This window comes from Takifugu rubripes, chromosome 3, assembly GCF_901000725.2.
Source record: "Takifugu rubripes chromosome 3, fTakRub1.2, whole genome shotgun sequence".
Taxonomy (NCBI): Eukaryota; Metazoa; Chordata; class Actinopteri; order Tetraodontiformes; family Tetraodontidae; genus Takifugu; species Takifugu rubripes.
The window spans coordinates 16,320,648-16,346,156 of record NC_042287.1 but is presented as its reverse complement, the minus strand read 5'-3'; the positions used below and the strand labels follow the sequence as shown (position 1 = coordinate 16,346,156).

At 47.2% G+C, this 25,509-nt stretch overlaps 1 protein-coding gene across 3 annotated transcripts; it reads left to right on the top strand.

Annotated features, from left to right (window-relative positions):
• The first annotated feature begins 2,983 nt into the window (after window positions 1–2,983).
• nfatc2a (nuclear factor of activated T cells 2a) lies at window positions 2,984–18,659 on the top strand. 3 transcript variants are annotated; one of them, XM_029834092.1, is made up of 10 exons: window positions 2,984–3,436; window positions 4,914–5,826; window positions 5,915–6,083; window positions 7,184–7,386; window positions 7,467–7,639; window positions 9,161–9,301; window positions 10,829–10,884; window positions 10,956–11,088; window positions 11,341–12,024; window positions 16,534–18,659. In XM_029834092.1, the coding sequence occupies exons 1-10, from the start codon at window positions 3,379–3,381 to the stop codon at window positions 16,587–16,589; spliced, it is 2,586 nt and encodes an 861-aa protein (XP_029689952.1). In that variant the 5' UTR covers window positions 2,984–3,378; the 3' UTR covers window positions 16,590–18,659. The 3 variants fall into 3 exon arrangements, with proteins under 3 accessions (XP_029689952.1, XP_011601103.1, XP_003963641.1); XM_011602801.2 differs by lacking the exon at window positions 2,984–3,436 and adding an exon at window positions 4,361–4,643 and having other exon boundaries at window positions 16,534–18,658; XM_003963592.3 differs by lacking the exon at window positions 2,984–3,436 and adding an exon at window positions 4,361–4,643 and having other exon boundaries at window positions 11,341–12,018; window positions 16,534–18,650.
• The last annotated feature ends 6,850 nt before the right edge of the window (window positions 18,660–25,509 follow it).

Here is a 25,509-nt window from a genome sequence, read left to right as displayed (position 1 = left end):
ATAAATCACTTTGGGATTGATTAGAATCTAATTTGTTCTTGTGCAGCGAGTGATTGATTGTGATCGTTCAGGCTGAATTCTCCTAAAATTTGCTTTGACTACCAAACACCGACGTTTGCTCTGTTCCTTATGATGCACAGACGTGGTAAAGTCATGATGGGGTCCTGGACCAGGCGGGAAGGGGAGGGGGGGGGGGCTTGAGGGGGCGAGCGCCGCTGTCATGTTGCTTCATGGGATTTCATTTTGTTGCGCTCCAAAAGGGAAAAATCCGTTAGCTGCTTTTCCACTGGACGTTCCGACACGTGAATTCTTTCTGCAAACATCCCAGTATTGATCAGAATCTCGTTACATAACCAGGTGCTTCGCTCCAGCCTGGATGTATGTCGTTTCCATGTCAATGGAACGTATTAGTTCACTCCTGCATTTCGGAAAAAAAAAAGAGGGGAAAATACTTTCCAAAGATCTCAAGTTGTGGCAGGAAGGAAATAAAATTCCACATTGCACAACAACGTGCCAACAACTGGGAGCGTAATCCTCGTCTCATTGCTGATATAATCTTTACTGCCATTATCCTGCTCCACCATTTAAAGGTGATGTGCACACCTTTGACCTGGTAAAAAACCAAAACCTTCTGCTCAGCGTTCTGCTGGTGGAGACTCATGTAGTAAAGATCCTGATCTGGCCTGCATGCGCATCACTTTTGGAATCAAGCGTCAGGACGTTCCCGCAGAAAGTGAAAACTGTCTGTTTCAGCTCCATGGTGATTCTTAAAGGGATGGTTCAGCCAGAATTCCCTTAACGTGAGATGAGGCCAAACAGCTCTGCAGACGGGTCTAATCCAGGTGAGTTCTGGCCTCCGTGCAGAGGCAGGAACACTCTCGTTATGAGCCTGCTTCTCCTGGGAGTGCTGCTCCTCAGTGGTCCACCTGTCCAGGAACAGGAACTCCTGAGCAGCAGGGAAGAGAAGCGGCCCCGGAACTCATTTTAGAAGAGAGCTTCCTCAGATTTCTGGTGAAGGATCTTGTGGGCCTCCATTTTTGTACGTTTTGAAGCTGATGATTTCTGACTTGATCCTTGATCTACAGTGGAGGAAGAACACGAGCTCAGACGGCCAGGACCTGTCAGAAATCAACCCTGTGGAAGAAAATCATCACTCTGCTGCTTTAACTTCTTCCATCCATTGGTCCTCAGTCATTTCATTAGTGGCTAAAAATAAAATTCATTGAATTAGTTGGATCAGAAATTAGTTTCATGTGTTTGACTGATGATGGGAGCTGGAATTTAGACCAGATAAACCAAAAATGATCTAGCTGATCACCCAGATGGTTGAAACGGGCTCATGCTGAAATGATGGTGGCTCAGGAGGAGAAAGTCCTCCAACATCACTCGGTCCGGTTCTCCTCCTGCCCCGCCAATGCCCTCCGAAAAGATTTCCATAAGACACAACATAATGCACTGTTTCCATATCAAAAATCCGCCACTCGGATTTAAAAGCTCAGTCACGTATGTTATACTTGGAAAAGTCGAGCGGCGCGGTGCGCTAACCCAGACAACTTCACCTCAATGAGCTGTTTGCAGTTATGGAAAATCCTGTATGAGCTCGGAAAACGACAGAAGCTCAAACTCGGCCGTCTGGACACTGGTGGTTTTCCTCTTCCAGCCATGTGCCATAATCATTTGCTCATTCATATTTTCGGTTGCATAAGAGCTCTGTAACAGTGGAGGAATTTACATCCGCCAGACAAGGCCGCCGAATGTTTGCCACCCCCCCCCGAAACGAAGACGCTGTGGGACACTGTGGTTAACAGAGTCATCCCAGTCGCCCGGTGCACCCCCCCCCCCAGCCAAGACTAATCCACGTCTCGGTCCCAGCAGATCCTCTGATTACCGCCCCTCTTTCCCCTGCAGGACACACTTTTTCCAGCAAATGGCTGATGTCAGCAGAGGATGAGTCGTCGGGTCGCAGTCGCTGCACGCCAGTCTGAGACCAAGTCAATGGTCCCGCTGGTTCGTCTGGGTGTTTGTTTATGTCCCGTGTAACTTATGGAGGCCAACAGGAAGTCAGGTATGGTGCGGTGATAGCACCAGGGAGACTTCCTGTGTCTTGATCCAGACAAAAGGAGGCGGAAAAGTGACTGATTTGATTTTGCATCTGCGAAAATATTCAGGCCAGTTTTTAAGCCGAAGTGAAAACGAGAGTTTTTTTTTCCACAAATCTTCCACATACACAAATCTACAGCTTATATATGAGATACAAGAGAGGTAGGGAAGATCTCCTTCAGTACTTGAGTTTGTTAGTTCCCCAGATCAGGAGTGGATCTCCATGCTGGACCTACAGTGTCAGAAGGTCTCAGCCATTTAAACATGGCCCCCTGGTTGATTGACTGGGCGTCTGTCCGTCCCTAAAATGACAGTTTGCAAGCAGAGAGGTTCATGTTTTCATTTATTTAAAGAAAGTGTCAGCGAGCTCACGTGTGGACGCGCCTCCTCCCACAACTGCCTATTAATAATTTTTGTGTGGAAATGAAAACACGGCGGTGTCAGACTTTAAACCAAAAATATTAGTCTTTCCTGCCACCTTAGTTAACCCCGTTGCTGTGTCCTGAGGACCGACGGGCCCCATCCCCATGCTGCACTTATTCAGCCTTTTTGGTAGCAAGGGACCCGCAGATCCTGTAGCTTTCCAGTAGACGTGATTAATGTGTTTAATATGTCCAGCGTGGGTGAAGTCTACATTCAGAGGATCAGACTGAAGCTGGACTACAGAACCGACTTGTAAAGTGTGTTAAATAAACTTCATGTCGTGCGTCCTGTAATCAAAGCTCCGGAGCAGTCTCCCTCTCTGCCACAGCGCGCTACAGTGATTTCTTCATTGCTACAATGAGGTTCTTGTGTGCTACTGTCTGAGAGAAGCCGCAGAAATGCCTTGGCGCAGGAGCCGGAGACGTCATGGATTCCTGAGTGTGGGGCTTTGCAGGAAAGCCCTGAGTCTCCGACATGGACCCGCTCCAGGTTTCCATGGCAAAGGCGCACAAACAGGAGGAAACACTGAGGGAATCCCGTTATTTTACAGCATTGGGCCATTATAAACACCCAGAGCGGGGAAGGAAGCCGCTCTTGATACGCAAGAAATCCTTCTAGAGCTCGAGGAAAGCGGACTTGAGATCAGAACCAGCGCAGTAGCGGATCAGGCTGCGAGCTCTTACAGAAGCGGAGAGTTTACGCACAGCTGCCGCGACAGCCTCAAGTTTTCACCGCGTATATTTACTTTTTTATTCAGCCTTATTTCAGTATTTTTCGCAAGAGGAAATCCTTTTATACTTACTGACGGAAATTATTTATTTTTTCTTTTTTTGTTTGTTTATTTATTTTCTCCAAATGTTTAGGGAGACTTGGAGACTGGCTCAGTACCACACCATGAGGACGATGGATCAAGGTACTGCAGAAGTGTTGTGATTATCTGGTAATCAACCCATTTGCTTTCTAATAGTATACTAATGGTTTGGTGATGTGTTCTGTCATTTCTTAGAAAGAGTTATAGTTGGGATGTTTAAGGGGACACGCGCTGCTGCACTTTAACTGATCCGACGAACATCGCGCGTTTTGGACACGTGTGATTGGCTGATACTGAAATTATTCAAATTTTAGTCATTGATGTTATAGATGTTAATGTTTACACTAGTGGGAGACGTCGAAACGTGTGGGAAAAGCTGTATTAATATGTTCATTTAAAGGCATCACTAACGCGTATATGTCTTTTTATAAATGGAAAAAAATATTGTTGCATCCTTGGTTCAGTGACAATAATACAATGATACGAATTTGCTGCCGTTCTCGGTTCGTTGCAACAAACTTTATTCTTAAAATCACCGTAAGAAAACACCAAATTTGTTGAATCAGGCGTTTAGTCTGCTGACTCCACAGAAGTATCTCTGGCTGCGCGTCTGCGCGGCGTCATGCGTAAATGTGGGGATTCCCTCTGGCGTTTCTACACGGACCTTTACACGCTTTTCTCCACATGTCGCGCCGTCTCTGGTGCGCGTCTCGCTCCCAACAACTTTTAGGTTCTGGAACTGTCGTTTCATTGTCGCCTGTCGTTGAAGCAGAAGCGCGGTTGGATCTGCTCTTGTCACTGCGTCGTGTCAAACACCCGAGGGCAGCACAAGGCAGAAGAGTTCCACCAAACAGCCCCGGTGATCTGCTCTAGTCTTCGAACACTTTTTCTTTTACCAAAATTTATCTTCGACGCATCATCAAAAAGAGGAGGCGCGACGAGACGCGCGGGGGAAATCGAATTTCTGCGCGTAGCGTAAAAAAAGAGGAGGAAAAAAAAAACTCAGACCCGCCTCGATCTGAAAATAACAGCGACGCGCAGAAGAAACAGGAAACTTGGTGCGTCTGCCCTCTCGCAGCCCTGCACCGTCTGACTGGTGGAGCAGGTTCCCTCCAAAACACGCGTATCCTTCGCCTTTTCCAAACTCCGAGACTGTTGTGGCCCAAAGGAAGACCGATGACCACGTTTTACGACCAAAAAGATTTGGAGGAAGATCTGAGTCGCGTCGGCTGCCCTGATGAGGATTTGGACTTTGAGTACTTGTTTGAATATGAACCACCTTGCAGTGACGTTGCGGGCGGCGGTCAAGGTTTGTCCGATGCTTTTCTGTCACTTTGCGGTGACTTTCTCTCCTTCCGTCCTGACTCGTGTATCACCGGAGTTATCACGTGTCCCAAAAACGTCATTTAATAAGTGGATTAAAACAGGAAGTGATTTTCCACATGGCATAAGTGTGTGATCACTGTACAAGCTGCACAGGTTCTGATGTGACTTAGAACATTCATATGACACATTTATTTTCTGAAACCACCTCCGTGGATGCTAGCTTCTGATGAGGTCTCATCCTTTCTTCCTGCAGATGATCCCAGCCTCGGCTCACATAAGGCGTCCGAGCCAGTGTTCCCTCTGGAGGACGCCTCCTCCTACAGCCACAAGGCCTGCAGGCCTTCCTTTGCCGACCAGCACCCCGAGGTTCTCGCCGAATACGAGAACCAGGAGGCCAGGAGCTACCTGGAGAGCACGCGGCCCACAGGACTGGCCCTGAGTCCCCGTATAGAAATCACACCTTCACGCGAACACTACAGCCATGGCCGAGAGTCCCTGCAGAACCACCAGCTGAACATCAGCCCCAGACCCACCCTCACTGTGCCCGGGTATGAAAACCTGGCCTATCGCGAACCGCAATGCCTGAGTCCCGCCAGTAGCAACTCCTCCACCAGCTGGCAGTCAGAGAATTACTCCCCCTGGGCGTCTCCCTGCGTGTCCCCCAGCAGTGGCCAGAACCCTGGAGACCTCTGCCCGCGATTACAGAACATCCACACAGGCTCACCCCGCACCTCCCCGGGGACCTCCCCTGGCACCGGCGTAGCTGAAGACGGCTGCCTGGGACCCCGCTCTCCGTCCTCAAGGCCTGGCTCCCGCTCCACCTCCCCCCAAGGCAAACGCACTTACGACATGTACAGAAATCCGGCCTTAATCCCGGGGCACCGCTCCCGCAGCCCCTCCCCTCACGGAGGGCGCGAACATCCAGGCGCCCAGTACACACACGGTGGCCTCGCCGATGCCACCAATGGTTTTGGTTCTGGTCAGCCAGGTCTGGTCCCCACCAAAATAGTCAAGACCGCAAACCATCTTTACACTCTGTACCCAGAGAACCACGCAGAAGGGAACTACTTGGTGTCCTCTGACCAGGACATAAAAACCAAGGCTGCAGAGCCGTTCTTTGTCATCCCCCAAATCTGGCCCAAACCGCTGGTTTCCAGCATCTGCAGGTAACGCTGCCCCCTCCCACTCACAAGCTGCTCAGGATGACTGTCTAGCAGGTGTTTTATCTCTCCTTTGTGAATTTGTGTCTTTTAGCATCCCCGTGGCCTCCCTTCCCCCGCTGGAGTGGCCGATCCCCCGGCGCACCGACCAGTATGAGCTGCGCATCGAGGTGCAGCCCAAGCCTCACCACAGAGCTCACTATGAGACGGAGGGAAGCCGGGGGGCCGTGAAAGCCCCCACAGGGGGGCATCCTGTCGTGCAGGTATGAGAAACCGTCAATATTCTGGGATTTTCAGCCTCCGATGTGTCAATCAGGAAGTCTCCAGGTTAAAATGAGTTTTCATGTGCTGGTGGTTGGTCCTTGATAGGAACTGTGCTGACGTGCAGTTTGGTGGATGAGCAGCAGATTTAATATAGTGAACTGTTGAGCAGCCTTTCCGCCGCGGTTTTAACCACACGGGCTGATCTCTGTTTGGCCTCTCCCTGACTTCCTCTTTCATGCGACGTTGTTGACTGTGTCCTGTATTAGGAAGCTGACCTCAAGTGTTGACACTCTGGCCTTAAAATACGGAGTCAATGACAATACGGTGAAATTAGCTGCCTCCTCGCAGCTTCGCCGCCGTCGTGTTGCCGTGGTTACATGTCCAAGCTGCGTCCTCCTTCAGTGAAGGCGAAATCAGATGGTCAGGCCTGGCTGGACACGTACCTCGCCTTTCCCTTCCTCCTCCTTTCACTCTGTTTTTCCTTCTTCCTCTCTCAAAGCCTACACTTTTCCTACTGGGCTCCGTGTCATGACTCACTGCTCCTGCCGCTACCATGACAACTGGCGAGCTACCTCACGTGGCCCTTTTAGCAGTCAGCTTCCTCTCTTTTTGTGCATGTGGCTGTTTGGTACCTGGAGTACAAAGTTTCAGCCGTAGAGAATTTGACTTAAAAAAAATACTGCAGTGACGTTTACTAAAAATTTAAAAAAAAGGAAGTCAGGAAAAAGTTATCCAGAGTTTTTTTTTCCTTCCCTCTGCAGCTCTTCTGTGCACGTTCTGTGACAAAGCTTTTGCACTCTAACGTTGCATTTAGATGCAAGTGGGTTTTGTGGTTTCTGCAGGTTTCCTCAGGAGACATTTTCAGGTTAAAAGTAGCACCCCAGCCTCCAGTTTAACACCTCGCTCTTCTGATAAACGCCATTTCTGCTGCACGACTGAAGAGAGCGACGCTACGACTGTAGCAGTCGGACTCGTAATGAGTGTTTTACATTTTACCCCTCAGTGGTGCGATACAACATCTACAAAACACAACTGTTAAGAGTCAACATCTGCGAATTTCCCAAAGAAACGTCTGCTCTTCTGTGTTTTCACGTTTCAGTTGCACGGCTACAGAGGCAAGGAGCCGCTCGGCCTTCAGATCTTCATCGGCACGGCGGATGAGCGCATCCTCAAGCCTCACGCCTTCTACCAGGTTCACCGCATCACTGGCAAAACAGTGACGACCACCAGCTTTGAGAAGATCATCCACGGCACCAAGGTCCTGGAGATCCCTCTGGAGCCAAAGAACCACATGAAAGCAATGTGAGAATCCATTCAGACCTGCTTGTGATCGCGGACGCCACCTCACGTGTTCACACACACTGGCGTTCCCCCTCTTACAGAATCGACTGTGTCGGGATCCTGAAGCTCAGGAACGCCGACATCGAGCTGAGGAAGGGTGAAACAGATGTCGGTCGGAAGAACACGCGTGTCCGTCTGGTGTTCCGTGTGCACGTTCCTCAGCCCGGAGGACAACACGTCTCCCTCCAAGTGGCCTCCCATCCTATTGAGTGCTGTAAGCATCTGCTGAAACACTTCCACACACGTGTTGACCTTATCCTGGAATGCACCAGGGAAAGAGGATCTAAAGATCTGTATTTTTTAAAAGATTCACTTTTTGAAATGTCTGTTGAAAGTATGGAGTTCCTTACTTATGTGCTGCATAAATAGGACTTCACCAGTCTCAAATTTGATTTAAAATGAAAATGTAAAGGTTTTAGAGCCAAATTTCTGCCAGTCAGAGGGCAAAATGAGGAACTAGACTCCAATGGTTCGACTTTATCTTTCAAATCTACAAAATAAATCAAAAGTGACATTATTAATGTAACTGCTAACTTTAATGTATATTTGGAAGCGTTTGCTGAACTAATGCTGAGAATAACACTCAAAACTTTGCCACGCATCAGTTGGCCCTTTATCGGGACTCAAACCTTTACATTTATGCTAAACTTGAACTTGGAGCGACTCCCTCTCACAAAGATGTCTTTATTGAGTGGCCTGCTCAGCATCGGCGCACCGTTTGTATTTGTGCAGTAGTAAAATGTGTACACAGTGTTATTAAAACATCAGCTGCCATCCAAATTCAAACAGGATCCAGTAACCAGGATCGGCGCGCCAAGATCGCCAAGACGCAGCTTTCGTCGTATCGCTTTGGCCCAGACGCCGTTGAAAACGCACCATTGTGACGCAGAGGTGAAACAGCAGCTGTAAAGCTGGTTCTCGTTCTGCAGCTGCTGTTTCACATCTGCTTTATGCTCACAAGCAGAGGGAGGGCAGCACGACTGCTCCGTCAGTGCGAAGCGGTCGGGCGTGAAAGCGCCTGCGGTGGTGCTGACGACTCGCCCGTCAGGCCTGCTGATAAGCAGACAGCGTGCTGGCGGTATGTTTGAGGAGGCCGGGGCCTCGCTGGCGTCCCGGCTTTTTTTTAATCCTCGACAAACCTGTTTTAAAGTCACGCATTTGTTTGCCGACGCCTCCGCTTGCGTCAGCGGCTGCAGCGTTCCTGCTGAACTAATGGGTCGGCGGACGAGGAAGCATCAGCGGTGACGGCTGCGGGAGGATTTAGTGTTGTCATGAACCGGCAGTGTGTCATTTAGCAACTATCTTGTACAAATATTGATGTCCGGTAACTTCAACAAAGCTGATTCAGGACCGGCGACCCAACGCGATTGATCCACAGGTTGAGTGTTTACTACCGGGCAGGTTTATCAGGGGGAACCAGGCCGCGCGTTTGCTTCCTACAGTTGATTTGACGTCCAAAAACCTGTGAGAGAGGATTTGAATGAGTCACCATCACCCCTTTAACGTCACTTCGTGGTAACTAGGCAGCCAAGTGTTTGTATGAAACCAGTGCAGAGATTTCAAACCCATGTCCTACATGTTTTCCACTGAGAGAGCGTTCGCTCTTCTAGATACCCGATGTTCTGATCGAACAGCAGGGGAGAGGGTTGTGTGATAAATGCTCCTCATTTGTTTGACTGTCGGAGCGACGACCTCACTGGTGACCTTTGACTCTCCGTCTTTGTCTCCACGGCAGCTCAGCGGTCTGCGCACGAGCTTCCCATGGTGGAGAAGCAGGACATGGACCACTGCTCTGTTCTGGGAGGCCAGCAGATGATCCTGACCGGACAGAACTTCAGCTCTGACTCTAAAGTCGTTTTTATGGAGAAGACCCAGGGTGAGTGTCCTGGAGCTGAAGGGATAAATGTCATATCTGCAAAGTTTGGCTTTTGCTCTGTTATTTTGCATGATGCAAATGAAAATGCTGCCGCTTCGCTTCCCTTTGGCCTTCACTTCTGCTCTGACCTCCATGATGTCCCTCATATTGAATCGCTCAGCTTCACAGCATGAGTTGTTATACGTGTATTTGACAATGGAAACTTTTTTACATTTATGAATATGGTAAAGCCTGTATGGAAAAAAAAAAAACAAGATTCGGGTCAAACCAGCTGTGGTTCTTTTATCTTTGGTAAGAGTTTCCAGTTCAGACTGAGCAAGATTGAGCAGAACTTTGAGCTGTGCTGCCTCCACAACATCACACCAAGAAGCACCTGCATCAGAGAGGAAATCAAATATTTGCATTATCAGTTTTGTTAAGAATAATGGAGCGAGAAGAAGAGGCTTCTGCTCTTCCTGCAGGTTGTCTGTAGTCTCAAGACGATACGTGAAGCTGCTCGTTACTCAAACGTTCCCACGTGATTGGATATGGGCTTGAGTGAGTTGTGCTGAGGGTTTTCCAGTTATGTAGGAATGAATCGGATTAAGAGTTTTTGGTTTTTTTATATTAGTTATGAGCATTTCTTTCAGGCACAGTTGTGTTCGCTGTAGACTTCTGTGACTGCTGAAGGGGTCAGATGCTCGTTCTGCTCCGGGCTTCCCTGTGTTACGACACAGTACAGTAATGGATAGTACGACAGGGATGGAAAAAAGAGAGCATAACAAGAGGGCCGGCTGTAGTTTTGGAGAGATCCTGTATGACACAGAGTTCTGGATCAGTGCAGTTGTGAATGGGAGACAGCTGCCTCTGGCAGGAGTGTGTGTGCCCAACATGGAGGCTTGTAAAGCGGAACGTTTCCCAGGCCAATACCAGTATGTTCTCTCCATCCTCCCTCGCATTTCCAACTCCGCTCCCAATTACCTCCAGGAGGAGAAAGGCGAGTCGGGGTGTCCCTTGGATCAGAACTGAAGCGAAACAAAACAAACAGAAAAGCCAAAGAAAGCTCAAAGAGTCACGTTGAGAGAATAACGTGGAGAGAGTTGATGGAGAACTGGAGTTTAGCTGAGGAGCTGGCACGTTGTGTGGAATCCCCCTTCCTCCTGCTGACTCATTTCAGCCGTGTGTTTGTGATTTGACAGAGGATTTCCCACCTCGCAGTCAAACACGTCTCGTAGCAGCACATGTCGGATCATGTGTTTGGGCCATGTGGAGTTTACATCAACAAGCCTGTTTGCTTTTCTACTTTTTCCAGCTTGAATGGCAGCTCTGGAAATAGTCTCATGTGATGTAACAGGGAATCCAACAAAATGCTGCAGGACTCTTACGATCCACGTGGCCGTTTGGGTTGACTTTGGATGACTCTTTGCGGTGCAGCTGAGATTTTCCGAGGAAAAAAAACACCGTCTGGTGCATCAGCATTTGTTACCTGGGTGTTCTTTTTTATAGCAGCGCTATTAATAGAGTTGTTTTTTTTGTCTTTACTTTCAGATGGGCAGCAAATCTGGGAAATGGAAGCATCAGTGGACAAAGATAAGAGCCAGCCGGTGCGTATTTGGTCTCTGCCGGGGACGTGTGTCCAGTTTGCGTAGGTTCCTGACAGCTGACTGTTTTCTAGAATATGCTGTTTGTGGAGGTGCCGGCCTACAGAGACACGTCCGTCTGCCAGTCTGTCAAAGTCAACTTCTGCGTCATCAACGGCAAGAGGAAGCGCAGCCAGCCTCAACATTTCACCTTCACCCCACTGGCAGGTAGGAATCCTCAGAGTCCTCTTCCGGATTTATTCATCAACACCTTTGATGAAGCCTCATCTGACCTGACTTTGATTGTCGTTAGCAACATAAATTCAAAGGTGCTGCATGGCTCAGCCATCCCTAATGGATGGGCGTAGGCACTGGGAACATGGGGAACACAACATGGGGAACGAATGAGTGATGAATGCTAGGAAACATGCACATTCCCTTCTGTCAGGCCCTGCAGCCGTGTCTCTATTTTCCTTGCAGTGCCATCCATTAAGTCGGAGCCTCTCGATGAGTTTGAAGCAGACCACATGGGCTTCGTCATTCCCCAGATCCTGGGCTTGTCCTCTCATTCCTACTACCACAACCAACGTGGTGTCTTATATCCAGAGAACAACATGGCGTCTTGCCAGCGCCTCAGCTCCAGCCTCCCGAACCCCGATGCACGTTTTCAGCAGCAGAGCCCGGCCATCGTCTATTCCCGCGCGGGCAAAAGTGTTGGTGGGAGCCCTGGTCTTTACCAGCCCGCTGGGGGGATGATACCGGATCCCCACTGCTCAGTGCTGGTCCACACTGGCTGCCCAGCCCAGCCAGTTGGTGCAGGCCAGCACCCGTCCATCATCCAGTTCTCCCCCACAAACCACCAGCTGGTTCGGGCCGGAGACCCACAAGCTCCGCAGCAAGAGAGCCCTCAGATCATTTACAGCGATGGCTACTCCCCACAGGCAACTCTTACCCCCTCACCCACCCCTCCTCAGGCCCACGCAGCAGCGGCCCAGGTCCAGAACTACCCCACCGTGATCCAGCAGCAGCCGTACCTGCAGAAGGTGCAGGAGAAGGCGCACAGTCCCCCCGGCATGGGGCAGATGGAGGCTCCAGGAGACGGCCAGAGGAGGGTGACCGTCAAAGAGGAGAACCTGGACCAGGCCTACCTAGATGATGGTGAGTGTAAGTTCACGCTTTTACCCTCCGCATGCGTGAGTCGTTGTGTTGGGAAGTCTGTGTGATTATTAGTAGAATAGCTTAAGGAATGTCTGTAATCAAGGTGGAAAGCTGTCCTGGACACACAGCACACTTCTGAAGGCTGCTGCGCTACCCAGACTATTTGTTGAGGTCGAGATGAAAGAAATCCCGCAGACAAGTGATGAATATGTGCAATTCCCTTCCTTGAAAGAGATTTATAATCAGTGGAAATATGATTTTCCGAAGAACAATTGAAGGATATTTACAGAACCTGCGCCATCTCCTTTGTACATGCTGCTGTTTGATCTATGTGCTATAGAACCTCTCCGAACAAAGCCTCAGAACACGGTCACCCTGTTAAAACAAGGAGGTGTAGTTATGTTCCACTCAAAGTGGAAATAACAGGGATTCTGAGTCATGTGTTTATACTTATCCTTGTCAGGCCCATTAGCCCCTGACAGAATTAATCACAGCCTACATCCAGCGAGCGGGAGGTTTTCCCCTTTATTGCTTTGGACATTTCTGTTCTCCAGAGTCTATTCAAATGAGAGTTTAACTTACACATGCATCACCAGCCAGGGTTTGCGGGGCTCCCTCACACCTATCAAACATTAAAGATGGAGCTGACAGAGAAACGTGTCACTTATCACACAACCTGGACATGTTAACACTATTATGAATTGAAAAATAGCCTCCATGGCAACCATTGTCAGACACAGGAGACCCGGGGGAAGCCTTTCTGTTTGTTTTACTTGGCCGGGCCGTCTAGTCGCCCTTACACCCCCTCTGGTTCTGTGAGAAGAATCCACCAAAGGATCAACTTTTCTCTTTTTATTTTATTTTTTTTCCAAAGATGGGGTTGTGCCAATCTGGCACCAGGAATCCTCCTTCGCAGCTGCTCCCTCCAACGTGCAGCACAATCTGTGAGATAGCTGCAGGGCGGAGGGCTGCATGCAGGAAAAAGGAAGGGGTTGTCTGCGTGTGGAAGTGTGCCTGTTTAAATGGAAAAAATTAAACTGGCGGTGGTGGAATTTGTGTTTTTTTGGATGGAACTTGCAGGGTTTCCCTCCGCAGTAAACAGCAACAGGCCTGTGTGCTGGTGAATTAACAGGCAGCTGGAGGAGAACTCATACTGGGCGTCCTGTTTGATCCTCGGCTTCGTAAAGTGTCTTTCAGAGTGCAAATAGATTCTAATTTTCCCCTGAAAAGCTCATAAATGCTAATTAGGTAATTAGCAGTTACTTTCTTTTAATTGTCTTATTTTATAACCAGTAACTACTGGTTTTTTTTTTTTAGCATTTTGTAAAACTATTCTTGACGTTCCCCCGTTGTTCAGACACTTTCAGAGAGCTGAACAAAAGGTCACGTCGTCAACCACCTGTCGATGTCATTTCATCCGAATCCATCCACTATATTACAATAACCCTGACAGATTCAAAGAAAAAACCCTGGTACTTCCCGTCATTTAAAAAAGTGTAAAGCAAATAAAAAAAATCCCCCAGCATTTAGATGCAAAGGTATAAAAATATGATGCACATCACAGTGAGGTTGTCGATATTACTAATGGAGACTTGTTTCAGCCTGTCATCAAACAAGAGTGAAGCCACATCCTGGTGTTGTGGTCAATAACTGTCACCTCTCCGAGGGTGCGTGAACTGTGATGAGTGGTTCAAGTGTCAGAATGACTCTCAGGTATTTTCACTCATCACCGCTTCCTCACTGTTCTGCTGTTTTGAAGCTCCCTGCGTGCTGTTGGTGTTCAGATCCGACGCCACGTCCTTATCTGAAATCACCTGACCTTCTTGGAGCCCGCCTCGCCCGGGAAGAGGAGAAGGTCTGGCGGAGCTCCTCAACAGGGGCCAATGGGACTGATCGGATAGGCTGAGGGGGCAGATTTAGTGGGTGGGGAATAACGCCCGGAGGCAGCGGAGCAGGTGAAATTGTTCCAGCAGGTGGAGGTGAGGGAGGGAGAGATAAAGCACACAGCAACAGCGGAGGGTGCACGCATTAGTCTCAGCTGACCTCCATCCCATTTAAACAGCCTGATCAAACAGCGCTGCAACCAGACTGCCGGAGCTAAAGCAGCTACGCTTGTTGACTAAACGGTCCTCAGCGACTTGTCACCGTGGCTGTGGGAGGTTGTGGGAGTCGCTACTGGGAGACGCAGTGAAAGCAAAAGTGGAGCAGCAGACCTGTGGTTAGCCCAGCGGTGAGCTGTCACCCTCTGACTCGGGCTTTGTCTCTCACAGCGGTGGTCTGTCACCAGCAGCTGATACACTCCTGTTTGACCCACCACACGCGCTCCAGCACACACTCTGCACTAAAATGCAAAAGTCTGCAGGCGCACACGGAAGGTGCAGCTCACGGCAGGTGGCGTGCGTCCGCTGGCTCCGCCTCTGTGCTGGTTCAGCTCCCAGCAGCCTCACACTCGCCGGCTAAGCAGACTAGCCCGAGTGTTCCCTGTGCCAGCCTCAGGCAGGCTCTCTCCGTGCCAACCTTTCATTAGACGGAGCAAAGCCCCACTGTGTGTCGCCCCGCTGCTGCCCCCCTGCTGCCCCTCTGAGCGGGTTTCATACTCAGTAAAAGCCCCCGCAGCGCTGCTGGGGGAGATGAAAGTTTCTTAAAGGCGTTACTGGAGGCGTCAGAGGGAACTGGGCTGAAATAAACAGAGGCTGATGCTGCGATGACAGCAGCGTTTGGCCGCTCCGGCCCTTTGGCAAATCTCAGTCAGATGCTGCTCTGCCTATAAACTGTGCTCTGTGTTGAGCTGCGCTCACCACTCGTTTCTTCTCTTTTTTTCTCCACATCTGCAAATGATTAGAAATTTTAAAAAAAAAGGGAGCGAGAGGAGCTGTGAGACTAGGATCAGCCTGTTGGAAGGGAGCTGATGGCGGCCTCGGTTGTTTAACGTGACTTCAAAGCAGCCTAGGCGGCGGCTGCCGCTCCCTCGTGTCGCTTGGACGTTAACGCTCCGCGTTGCGCTCGCTAACTCCTCCTGTCAGAACCGTGTTCAGTCCCACCCTGATGTTGTGGAGGTGTGAGTTGAACGTGTGTGTTCAGACTGTCCCGTAACCAGAAGCTTTAAAGTCAAGCTACCCAGTGTCAGCTGACAGTATTTATAGATTTGTCAGATCATAAAGGGAAATCCCATCCACAGCAGTGGTGTTGCCATGGCTACCACACAAGTGTTTGTTCATAGCAACTAATGAGAGAAATGTTTGTTGTTATTCAGACAGACCGCAGGAACCTTGAGATCTGAGATCTTTGGTGCACTTTAAACTTGAAATAATTATAAATAAAATATAGAAAGGAAATTTAAAAAAGACACACGGGGAGACATTTGTTTTACATTTAATCTCTAGTACCTTAAGCTGTGGAATACAAATAAAGAAACAAAATAAAGGAAATTATTTAGTTTTAACTGACTAACTAACTAAAAACGTTACATAAAACAAACACTTACAGTTTTTTTTTTCTAATTGCTTCTAAATGAGCCAAGATATTTTTAACTTTAGTAACTGGGTCCCAAAGTGGATCCTGTAACCATGGTTACGGGATCACAGACACAATATATGCTGTGTAAGAGCGTGGTTTTGGCCCACTTTGAAATACTGGAATTACTCATCGACTCTAATGAGTTCCCCGAGGCTTGCTGGAAGCGCTGTCACCAGCCCGTCATGCCAGGAACCAGGCAGACACAGACCAGCCCGACCAGCCGATGCAGGGCTGCACACACACGGCGACGCGTTCCACATTCTCATCATTCCTGTCTTCCATGGGGTTTATGTGTTTGACAATGGAACTGTCTGAAGAATCAAACACACACACATGCACACACCTACTAGTAGCTGAATTAAACACCACAAAGTTTAAAACACTCGGGAGATTTAGTTCATCTCAAATGTTTTTATACGGAAAAGTTGTGCTTTCCTTTCTTTCATCGTATTATTTGTATTTTTAATCATTGCATAACACAGGCGCTCATTCTATTTTTAGAAGCATGACATCGAAACTTTCCATTTCAGCCCTCTTCCTCTACTGTTGACGTGTACACACACACACACACACACACAGACACACACATACACACACACGTGTGCCTGTCATGGCCCAGAAACAGGAAGCTGACACTTAAAGTCTCTTGTCTGCCTCTAGTGGTCACTCAGCAGAACTTCAGGAACATCCATTAATGAACAGTGGTGTAAAATGTATCAAAATTAGTAAATAGACTATATTTATGAAGTATTTAAACATCTAACATCTATGATTTAAGTACAAAAAAGCAATAGTAAATTATTAATTTATTAGTTGACATTTTTATCACCTTTGATTTCTTATGCTGCTGCTTTCATAATAATTATTTTTAAAGGTGAATCAGTTATAAAAATACAAATTACTAAAGTAAATACAATAGAGTGTAATACTAGCAATAATTAATGTTGCTGTTGTAGGAAGGAACTAATGTGATGCTTTATTTTCTCTGTTTGTTTACAGTGAATGAGATCATCAGGAAAGATCTGACAGGCGTTCAGGCCAGGGGACAGACTTAAAGGACGGACCTGAAATAGGAAGTGACAACAGGAAGTGAAAGCTCGGTCACTCTGCTGCCATGTTTGATTTTTTTCCCCTGCATTTCACAGTTATTTGACAATCAGACCGACTGAATTCATGTTAACATTGACAGACTGCAGCATTTCTCTCAAAGCTGTGATATAAAACAGGAGAATGTGCCTTATTTTAGGTAATAATTGCCACAATATCAGTCCGTCATCTCCCACCAGTCTGCCTCATACCAGTAAAGCACAGAATACTCAGATGTTATACTTCTTGCAGTTTTTATGTGTCGAAATTGTTGTATTTTTTTAATTGGTTCGATTTAAAAAAGGCTTTTTTTTCGTGCTGCAGGTCAGTTTTTGGACCAGTGACGAGTTCTGCCAAAAATAGCACCCAGTTGCGCAGCGTTCTGAACGGAACAGCGCCACTTGGTGGAACCCATGGCAGTCAAAGCTGAACATCCCTTTAAAAAAGACCTTCATTTTTAAATTTTATCTTAGTTTTCACATACATGATCTAAGCGTTCAGAAGAATCGCCTATAGGGAAGCTCTGGAGAAGAGCAGCAGGAAGTTTTTATTTTTATTTTTTTTTAAATATGCATCTTCATGTGCAGATTTCCTGGAAACGATTGTCTGAGGCTTTAGCGCGTTCGCTGATCATCTCATTTTTAGTGCAGCTTTAATCAGTGAAAGGCACATCTGCCTTAATCCTATAAGAACTATTGTGACAGCTCCTATTATGCACTGTTTTAATACCGGGGTCAGTTTTATTAACTTTTTTTTTTATATATTGTTGGTGTTGTGTGAATATTGTATCATTTTATACTCCTAAAGTGCATATATTGTATTATATTCTGCAGTGCCAGAACCTTTAAAAACTGATAAAATCAACCTTATGCCTGGTGAGATATTTTCTATCCTCAAATTTTCTACTTTTATCATTTTAAGCTGTAGTTTTTCTTTTTAATATTATTTTGGAGGCTTCCCTGCTGTGAAAATAAATTCATTTTATTAAAAAGTCCGTTCCAGGCTGCTTTAAATTGTTAATATTTTATTATTTTGACATCAGGAAACATGAGGGAGGTCAGCCCTTAAAGCAGCCTGGACCTGAATGAGTTTGTTTTTACTGCTTTGGAAAAATACTCCAAAGCTACATTAAAACAGTCATAAAGGCCAAAGATTTTGCTTTCAGTATATTTAATATCCACTCTATGCAGCTTTCAGTAAAAAGTGTAAAAATATTTTTGTAATTGGAAAACCAAAGAATTTGGATCATTTTAAAGGCTGAATCTCATTGTTTAATATTCAATAAGGTCATATTTGAGCAGAATGAAGATGTTTTTTGTTCATTTTAGTATAGCTGATGGTGGTTTATGACACACTGAGCCAGGACAGCACAAGTGCATTTGAAATTTCTTGAATGTAATCACTAGGTTAGTTTTTCTCCCCTTTGCTGTAAATAAAACTGTTCGTTCATGTCTGTTAAACAATTTTGAGTAGACTAATCCAGGGTCGTTTATCTTTTGCCTGTCTTGTTAATATTATAGTCAACGCTTCAGCGATGGTCATAGTTTGTTGTTTTATTGTCCAGATGATGCTTTACCAAAGTCTCCCTTTGATAGGTTCTATTTTTGTTATGATTTGAATCTTTAACGAACAGGTTGTCAACATGTTGGTAGATTTTGATTTTGCTGTTGATAGCTGTAGTTGGCTTTATGTCAAATGGGCCTTCTTTTTTTTCTTTTTTCTTTTTTTTTTCTTTTTTTTTGTTGCTATTTTTGTATCTGTAATGTTCCAATAAATAATAACCACATAAATCGCAAAAGTTCTTGTCTTTGCATTTTTCAGTTAGTGGACAACTCAAAATATGAGCTTCAGTTTCAAGTTTGAGATGTTTTGTTATTGCTTAAAGGTTTTATGCTACACTGTACTGCTAATAAAAGTTAAATAAAAGTCACACCGCATAGCTGGATCATACAACCAAAAGATTAGAAAAGTGATGTGCAGCATTTCAAACGTCAAATAAACAAAAGTGAGCTCAATATTTATCTGTTTTACAGTCTTAAAACACCACAAATACTTGTTTGTTCCAGCAAGCACTCGCGCTCAGAGTCAGAAAGACACAAATAAAAGCCAAAAACCTGAACGTTGCACTCTTGAAAATGATGTTCTGTTTACATGGGAACACGTGTCCGTGAAGTGCACACACGCGCATCCTCACATTCCTCCAGCACAACAACATCATGAAAGGCACTCACATGCCCGGAGGCTGCAGTTGCCATGGAGACGGCTTGTTTGGAGCTCAGCCCCGTGTTGGAAACGGGCCTCTGTGAATGAACCCTGTGTTCAGGAAGTCCCTGCTTATGACATCATCGCTGAGTGAGGAAAAAACGGAACGGCAGCACGTGGGCCGCAGATATGCCGCGGTGACTCACGTGACCTTTCACACCCGATGATGTAATGAGTCCGGACAGAAGGCGGTGAAATCAGAACAAGAAAGAGCTGCAGGATGAGGCTGGCATTTCAATTAGAGGATGAAAGATGACGAAAAGGGCTGAGCTCATCGCGATGGAGACGCTCGGTGACGTCAGCGTTTACCATTGTCAACCCAGCAGCCGTCGCCTTTCACCCCTGAGCTCATGCTTCAAAAGTACAAGTATTCACCCAAAAGTCAAACTCATAAAGGCACTAAAATGCCTCCTGATCACAGCGCTCCGTTTCATGGCCCCAAGATTATTGACCCGCGGTTAAAGGTGGAAATCAGTGCAGTCTGACCAGAACACTTCAATTATAAGAACAATGATATGCAAAGGCTTTATTTAAGCCCGATAAAGTTTTAACCTCCCTTAAAAAACAGAATCTAGACATTTTTTTGACAGTGTATCTAAAACGGAACTAATTCATGTTGTCGGAAAAACATCAAACGCGCTTTTGAGTGTTTGACAATCTTCCAAAAATGTGTGGTGGATTCAGCATGTTATTATATTCCTATAACCTGGCAACGGTGTTAATTAAAACACAGTCATCGCGATCGAAAATAAACTGCAAACAGTTGATTATTTGCACTAATGCGACACAGATGATAGAAGTCTGCGTTGGCTCGTGGTGGCTCATCTGCTGGGATACAGTGACATCTAGCGGCGCAGGAGGGAACTGCAGGCTGGCTGCAGAGGCCAGAGGACGGCCTGCAGAGGGAGACAGGAACTTCCCCATCACAACCGGAGCTTCTCCTGCAGCCCAGAGCTTAAACACAGAGCCACAAAATAGCCCGTATTTATAAATCTATAAATGAGGCAGGTGAAAGAGTCTGACAGGAAATAGACCGGTTCTCTCCCCCCGATCATCCTGACGCCTCTCACCTGTGGCGCTTCCTTTGTGAGGCCGTTTGTTGCTCTCACGATCCCCGTGGAAGTTTGATGGCCTGTTTGCTCAGGAGTGAGTATAATTTTAGTTCTCTGATACATTAAACACGCTGGGTTTTTTTTTTTTACTGTCTGCGTGCACACGTGTCATTGTGTCGCCGTCTTTCAGTCCCCCCAGTCTCTGCTTTGATGCTTTTGGCTTTAAATTGAACCCGTCTCTGCTTAAAGTGCCTAAAATACGTGGCAAATGTAGTCTTTTTTTCCTCAACTCATTATTTTGCTCTCTGAAAAAAAAAAGTTAAGTGATCAAATGTTTTTTCTTTATAAATAAAAAGTGAAACCAGAAAATTCCCACGTAAATCTTAATTCAACTTTACATCAACTTGCAGCTTGTTAAGGCTTCTGCGTTGTCATGGCAACAGCTCCTGCAGGTGACTTCATTGTCCATCTGATTAACCTGTTTGGTTAATCAGATGGATCAGATGTTAATCAGATAACCTGTTTGGTTAATCAGATGGATTGTAGTGTTTTAAGTGAATCCCAGCAGCAGGATTTATCTCCGGGTCAGGAACGGAAACCAGAACCATCTCCATGGGTCGTGAGCACCCATCGGAAAAAGAAACTGTAAAAAAAAGTGTTGTGCTTGCTCGTTGTTATGGGTGATATCTGCAGCTGCTGAAAACCCACTCCTCTCAGGGCGTTGAATGGTGACCCCGGCTCAGAACCGGCCCCGATGCTCATTAAGTCAGAGGAAACAACAACAGGCTACAGTGGTAAATACAGCTGCCACCCACCAGCAGCAGCGCTAACAGCAGCGCTCTGCGCCACAGATTTGTTTTCTGGTCTTCCTCTTTACATAATTCCCATTTCTGCTCCCGCCGCTGTAGAGGATCTCATTTCTCCTTTCCGCTGGGGAAGTTGCTGCACTAGTTGTTAAGGGTGGTGTTTGATTAAAACAACAATAGCATGCAGGCTAAAGCTAATTTGACTATAAAAAGATTCTCTTAATTTCCACCTCCTTTAATTCAACCTCACTGGAACTTTCTGTTGGTTGCCTTTATGCACACGTGAATGTGTGTGTGTGCGTGTGTGTGTGTGTGTGGGGGGGGGGGGGGGGGGGGGGGGTTAGGGTTAGGCGAGTGATGATGAGTGTTAGACAGAATTAACACTCAGTTACTGCATCATTATTTGGCAGCGTGATTCTGGGCTTTGGGTTTGAAGAGGTTTTTGATTTGAGAGCTGCCATATTTCTCTTGACATCGTTTGAGAGCTGGAGACTGTGTGGGAGCGATGTCAGAGCGCTTCTGTTCACCTGACATTCAACAGCAGAGAACAGCACGTTGGACACTTGAACAGATCCGTGCACGTTTGCGGGGTTGCTGCTGCAGTGGGGATAATAGAGTCCAGCAGAGTCCAACACTCGCTGATGAAACGTTGTCTTCTCGGGCGACCGTCGGCCCAACAACAGGGAGCCGTCACATTTCCTGGGTACTCGGCCTCGTCTCTGCCTCTCTGAGCCTCTCTGGAGAACCAAAGTGGTCTCAGTGGTTTCTTCTCAGAGATTAACCCATTTAGAAACTACTTTCCTGGTGTCCGCAGACCAACGACGCTCCTAATCTTCCTCTCTGCTTCTGAGGGACTGCAGATGCAGCACTCGCGTAGAGACGCACGACGGGTACAAGCAGCAGCATCAACCTCAGGAAAACAGCATAAAAAGAGTCATTTGCAGCCATTTTTTTGCCCTCTGTTTGAGGGTCAAATGGTCTTAAATCATTGATGTGACATATTTAGTTTACGGTCCGTGTCTCAAAGTCCACATTGTCTTAAGCTAAACTGAAAACAGGGTGAGGAAAGACATGGAGATTCTGCTGTTCAGGCCTGAACCACTGAGCCCCAAACGCTAATTAACATCCAGCCGAAGCTGTCAGACATAAATGAGGGTCCAGATGCTTCGACTAACCTCGTGCCTGAATAAACCTCTTTTAAGGACACCCTGGAAAAGTTTATGCTGACTTTCCCGGACAGATTTCGGCCGAGGACACGACACAGGACGGCTGAACACGCGGTCGTTGACGGGGAAAATCAGGATTCAGCACAGTTGGAGCAAAGCCCTTCGTGTTCCGGGATTAATGTTTGGATGTAATTATTAAGCAGGCGACATGCAGGAAGAGCGCTGACGGCAGTGATATTTTGTTAATGATAATTATTACCACCGAGGAGAAACAAAGGGCCCCCGTTAAACGGTGCAGAGCCGCCGGATGAAGGCCGGGGCAGATGCTCGGAGAGGGGAGCTGTTATTTAGCACAGCTATAATCAGCGACGGGCAGCCCTGCCGACATCTCCGCCGCTGACAGCAGACGTAGACTTCACACGCTCGAACTTTCCAATGGAACAGAAGGAAAGGAGGGGAAGGAGCCACAAAAGAAAAGGCTTTGGCACATTTGTTTCTCCCCCGCGCGACTCTTGAAAACACTTTTTTTATTTGAAGCCGTATTAAAATAATGACGCGTGATGGAGCCAGCAGGAGGACGAACACACATGAGAGTAGAGGTCCTTGTTCCTGTTGTTGGAGGGGAAAAGGCAGTAGAACCATGTCATAAACAACAAACATTCTCCAACCCATCGTTCAACTCTGTCACGTAGCAACAACGCAGTATCCATAGAAACTGAATTAAACTTTACATGGTATGTTTGCTGATCAGAACTCCTGAAATAGCGCGGGATCCTTTTGCACGTTAATGAAATAAGCCGGATTTCTAAATTAGAAGTGAGTTTTGGCGCCTCGTGCAGCAGGTTTCCTCGGTGCTTATTTGTGTGTTTTAAGTGAGGACGTGTGGGCCGGTCCGGGGTCAAAGGTTAGGGTAAAGGGCTGGGAAACGCCTGTTGTTGCATGAACCTCCCTCAGAGAATCAGCCTTCTTCTGACCTGACTCAGCTGGTGCCGTCACAACCAAGAACAGGTTGTTCTGTGGATCCTAATGAACGCTCTGAAACACCTGCTCAGGTTCTCAGGTCACCGGTGTGACCCGACGCGTCCTTCTGAGAAGAACTGGCAGTGCGAGCTCCTTGCTTTCACAGCTCCAGCAGCCTTCAGCTGGTGGCACCTACAGGGAGATGAGTCCTGCTGATCAAAGGTCATCAGCTGCTCCCCTTCAGGAGGATCAGCCCACGGAAAACTGCACGGTTGGAACACACATTGGTAGAGATGATGGAGAACTCAAACCGTCTGTGGTGAGTTGCTTCTTCCAAGTTTAGCCAGTTTTCTACCTGGAAATCCTTGAGCTGGTCAGCCTTCGAAGATGCTCTTTCTCTTTAAACGATAGGAAATGATTCATAAGAGATACAGTGAAAAGAAGTGGCCCTTGGAAAACCTGGATACATCATAAACCTGAGAAAATGTTGGTTTGGGCCGACTCTCACTACGGCCGACCGCCAGGGAGCGACCTTTGGCGACCTGTCAGAAACAATTTGTCTTTGTTTCAGTCTTTGATTAATGTAAATTATTTCATGAGCCCAAATTCACAGATTTGCACGTTACCAGCATCAGAAGGAGCCAGTTCCTGGGTCACAGGTTTGAGTTACAGTGGACTGAAGAGATATTAGAGCATTTGTGTACTTCAATCAAAACTCAGAATATTCATGAGTTTCAATGAAAAGTGGCCCCGACTGTGCTTTCAGTGAGAGGAGCAGAATCTAAATTGACTGCCTGGAATTCAAGGCTTTTAGCTCTGATCATGTCTCACCGACCTCAGTGCAGAAACTGGTTCGGTTTGTAAGACAGGAGACGCGTTTGTCTCCTCCGGCGTCGGTCTGCCGAAGGTGTCGCTGTGAATGACAGGTGAGGTCAGAGAGGTCAGAGAGGTCAGTCGGAGCCTTGACTGTGTTACAAAACAACAACCAGAGAAGCGTTTGTCCGCAGCAGCAGCAGCAGAGCAGCAGAAGCAACAGCAGCAGAGCAGCAGCAGCAGAGCAGCAGCAGCAGTAGCAGCAGAGCAGCAGCAGCAGCAGAGCAGCAGCAGCAGCAGCAGAGCAGCAGCAGCAGCAGAGCAGCAGCAGCAGCAGCAGCAGAGCAGCAGCAGCAGAGCAGCAGCAGCAGTAGCAGCAGAGCAGCAGTAGCAGCAGCAGAGCAGCAGCAGAGCAGCAGCAGCGCAGCAGTAGCAGCAGAGCAGCAGCAGCAGTAGCAGCAGAGCAGCAGTAGCAGCAGCAGAGCAGCAGCAACAGCAGAGCAGCAGCAGCAGCAGAGCAGCAGCAGAGCAGCAGCAACAGCAGAGCAGCAGCAGCAGCAGAGCAGCAGCAGAGCAGCAGCAGCAGCAGAGCAGCAGCAGCAGCAGCGTGAACACATGATCCTTTATTCTGCCGCGGATGCGCTCTGTGTGCTACGAGCTATAAACCTGCTACTTTAGCTATTTCTGGACTGGACCGTGTGAACTCTCGACACGTGAAGCTGTGATGCAGCGGCAGCTGTGAGAATATTACCATGCCAACTGTGCGTTGCCGTTGTGTGATGGGAGGCAGCGTGGTGTATTTACATTCTCATGGTATCACATCTGGCTCAGGCCTTTACAGGAATAACAACAATTGGACCAGGGGCACAAACTGGAGGTTTTAACCACTGTTAGCGTCACCTTCCAGAAGCTTTGCTAATAAAGATGCATCCACGCACGTCTGCAGTAGCTCTAATTAAAGAGTACAGTGACCTTTAGGACAGTGATTCCTCCTCACGCAGGAGCAGAAAGCAGCATTAGTCAGCCTTATCTCCCCGCGTTTCTGATTCACGTTGCACTTCACCGATTTTGGCTGGATTTCACAATAAAATGTGAAATAGCTGTTTTAACAGCGAGCTCTGCTCTCTCAACAGTCGCTTCACCATGCTGGTGAGAGGAAAACATCCCTCTCCTTGGTGGTTCTCCTGAGGATGTGCCCTTACAGAGCTCTGATAAATTCTCCCTCAGATAGTGTGTGAACAGATGCACCACTCTTTCAGTGCTTTAGTAACGTTTAAAGATGTTAACTGTTTATGGTCTGCATGTGATTTGGATGTAATTAAATGGTCACTGTGCTTGTGTACTGAGACCAGGACGGTCCAGCTCAATGGCGTCTTTGATGGGCCATCACCAGTTTTAGTCCTAGAGGAAGGACCTTTAAAATTGCAAAGCAGATGTTTCACTTTTCATCATCTTCCTGTGTGAGTAGAGGTAGTTTTAGTGTTAAATGTGTGCTAGTACACCTCCTCAGCCAGGAAAATGGTGGCTTGTTAAAGCATTTTCAGCACCTGTGTTGTTACTAAAGAAGCCATTATTCCAAGAGGGAAATGTTCAAAATGGGCTAATATTTATAGCAAATAAAGATGGTTGAGGCGGCAGATGGACCACTACACCTGCCAAAAATGGAACCGATCGCTTCTGGAAGATGTGCTGTTCAGAACATGCAGGTGGACGGATCAGCATGTGATGGTTATAGAACAGCTTTAAAAAATCCCAGAAAGACGCTGATGTTGTTGGGGACAAGTGGAACATGTGCAGGTAGAAGAGCTTAACCACCAGGGCCACATTTCA

Bases quoted from the DNA above. Each gene is read 5' to 3' on its own strand.
- nfatc2a (XM_011602801.2), top strand. From the start codon at position 4,511: ATGACCACGTTTTACGACCAAAAAGATTTGGAGGAAGATCTGAGTCGC. The intron at 7,640-9,160 runs GTAAGCATCTGC...TCTCCACGGCAG, and splicing joins CTCCCATCCTATTGAGTGCT to CTCAGCGGTCTGCGCACGAG. The intron at 10,885-10,955 runs GTGCGTATTTGG...ACTGTTTTCTAG, and splicing joins ACAAAGATAAGAGCCAGCCG to AATATGCTGTTTGTGGAGGT.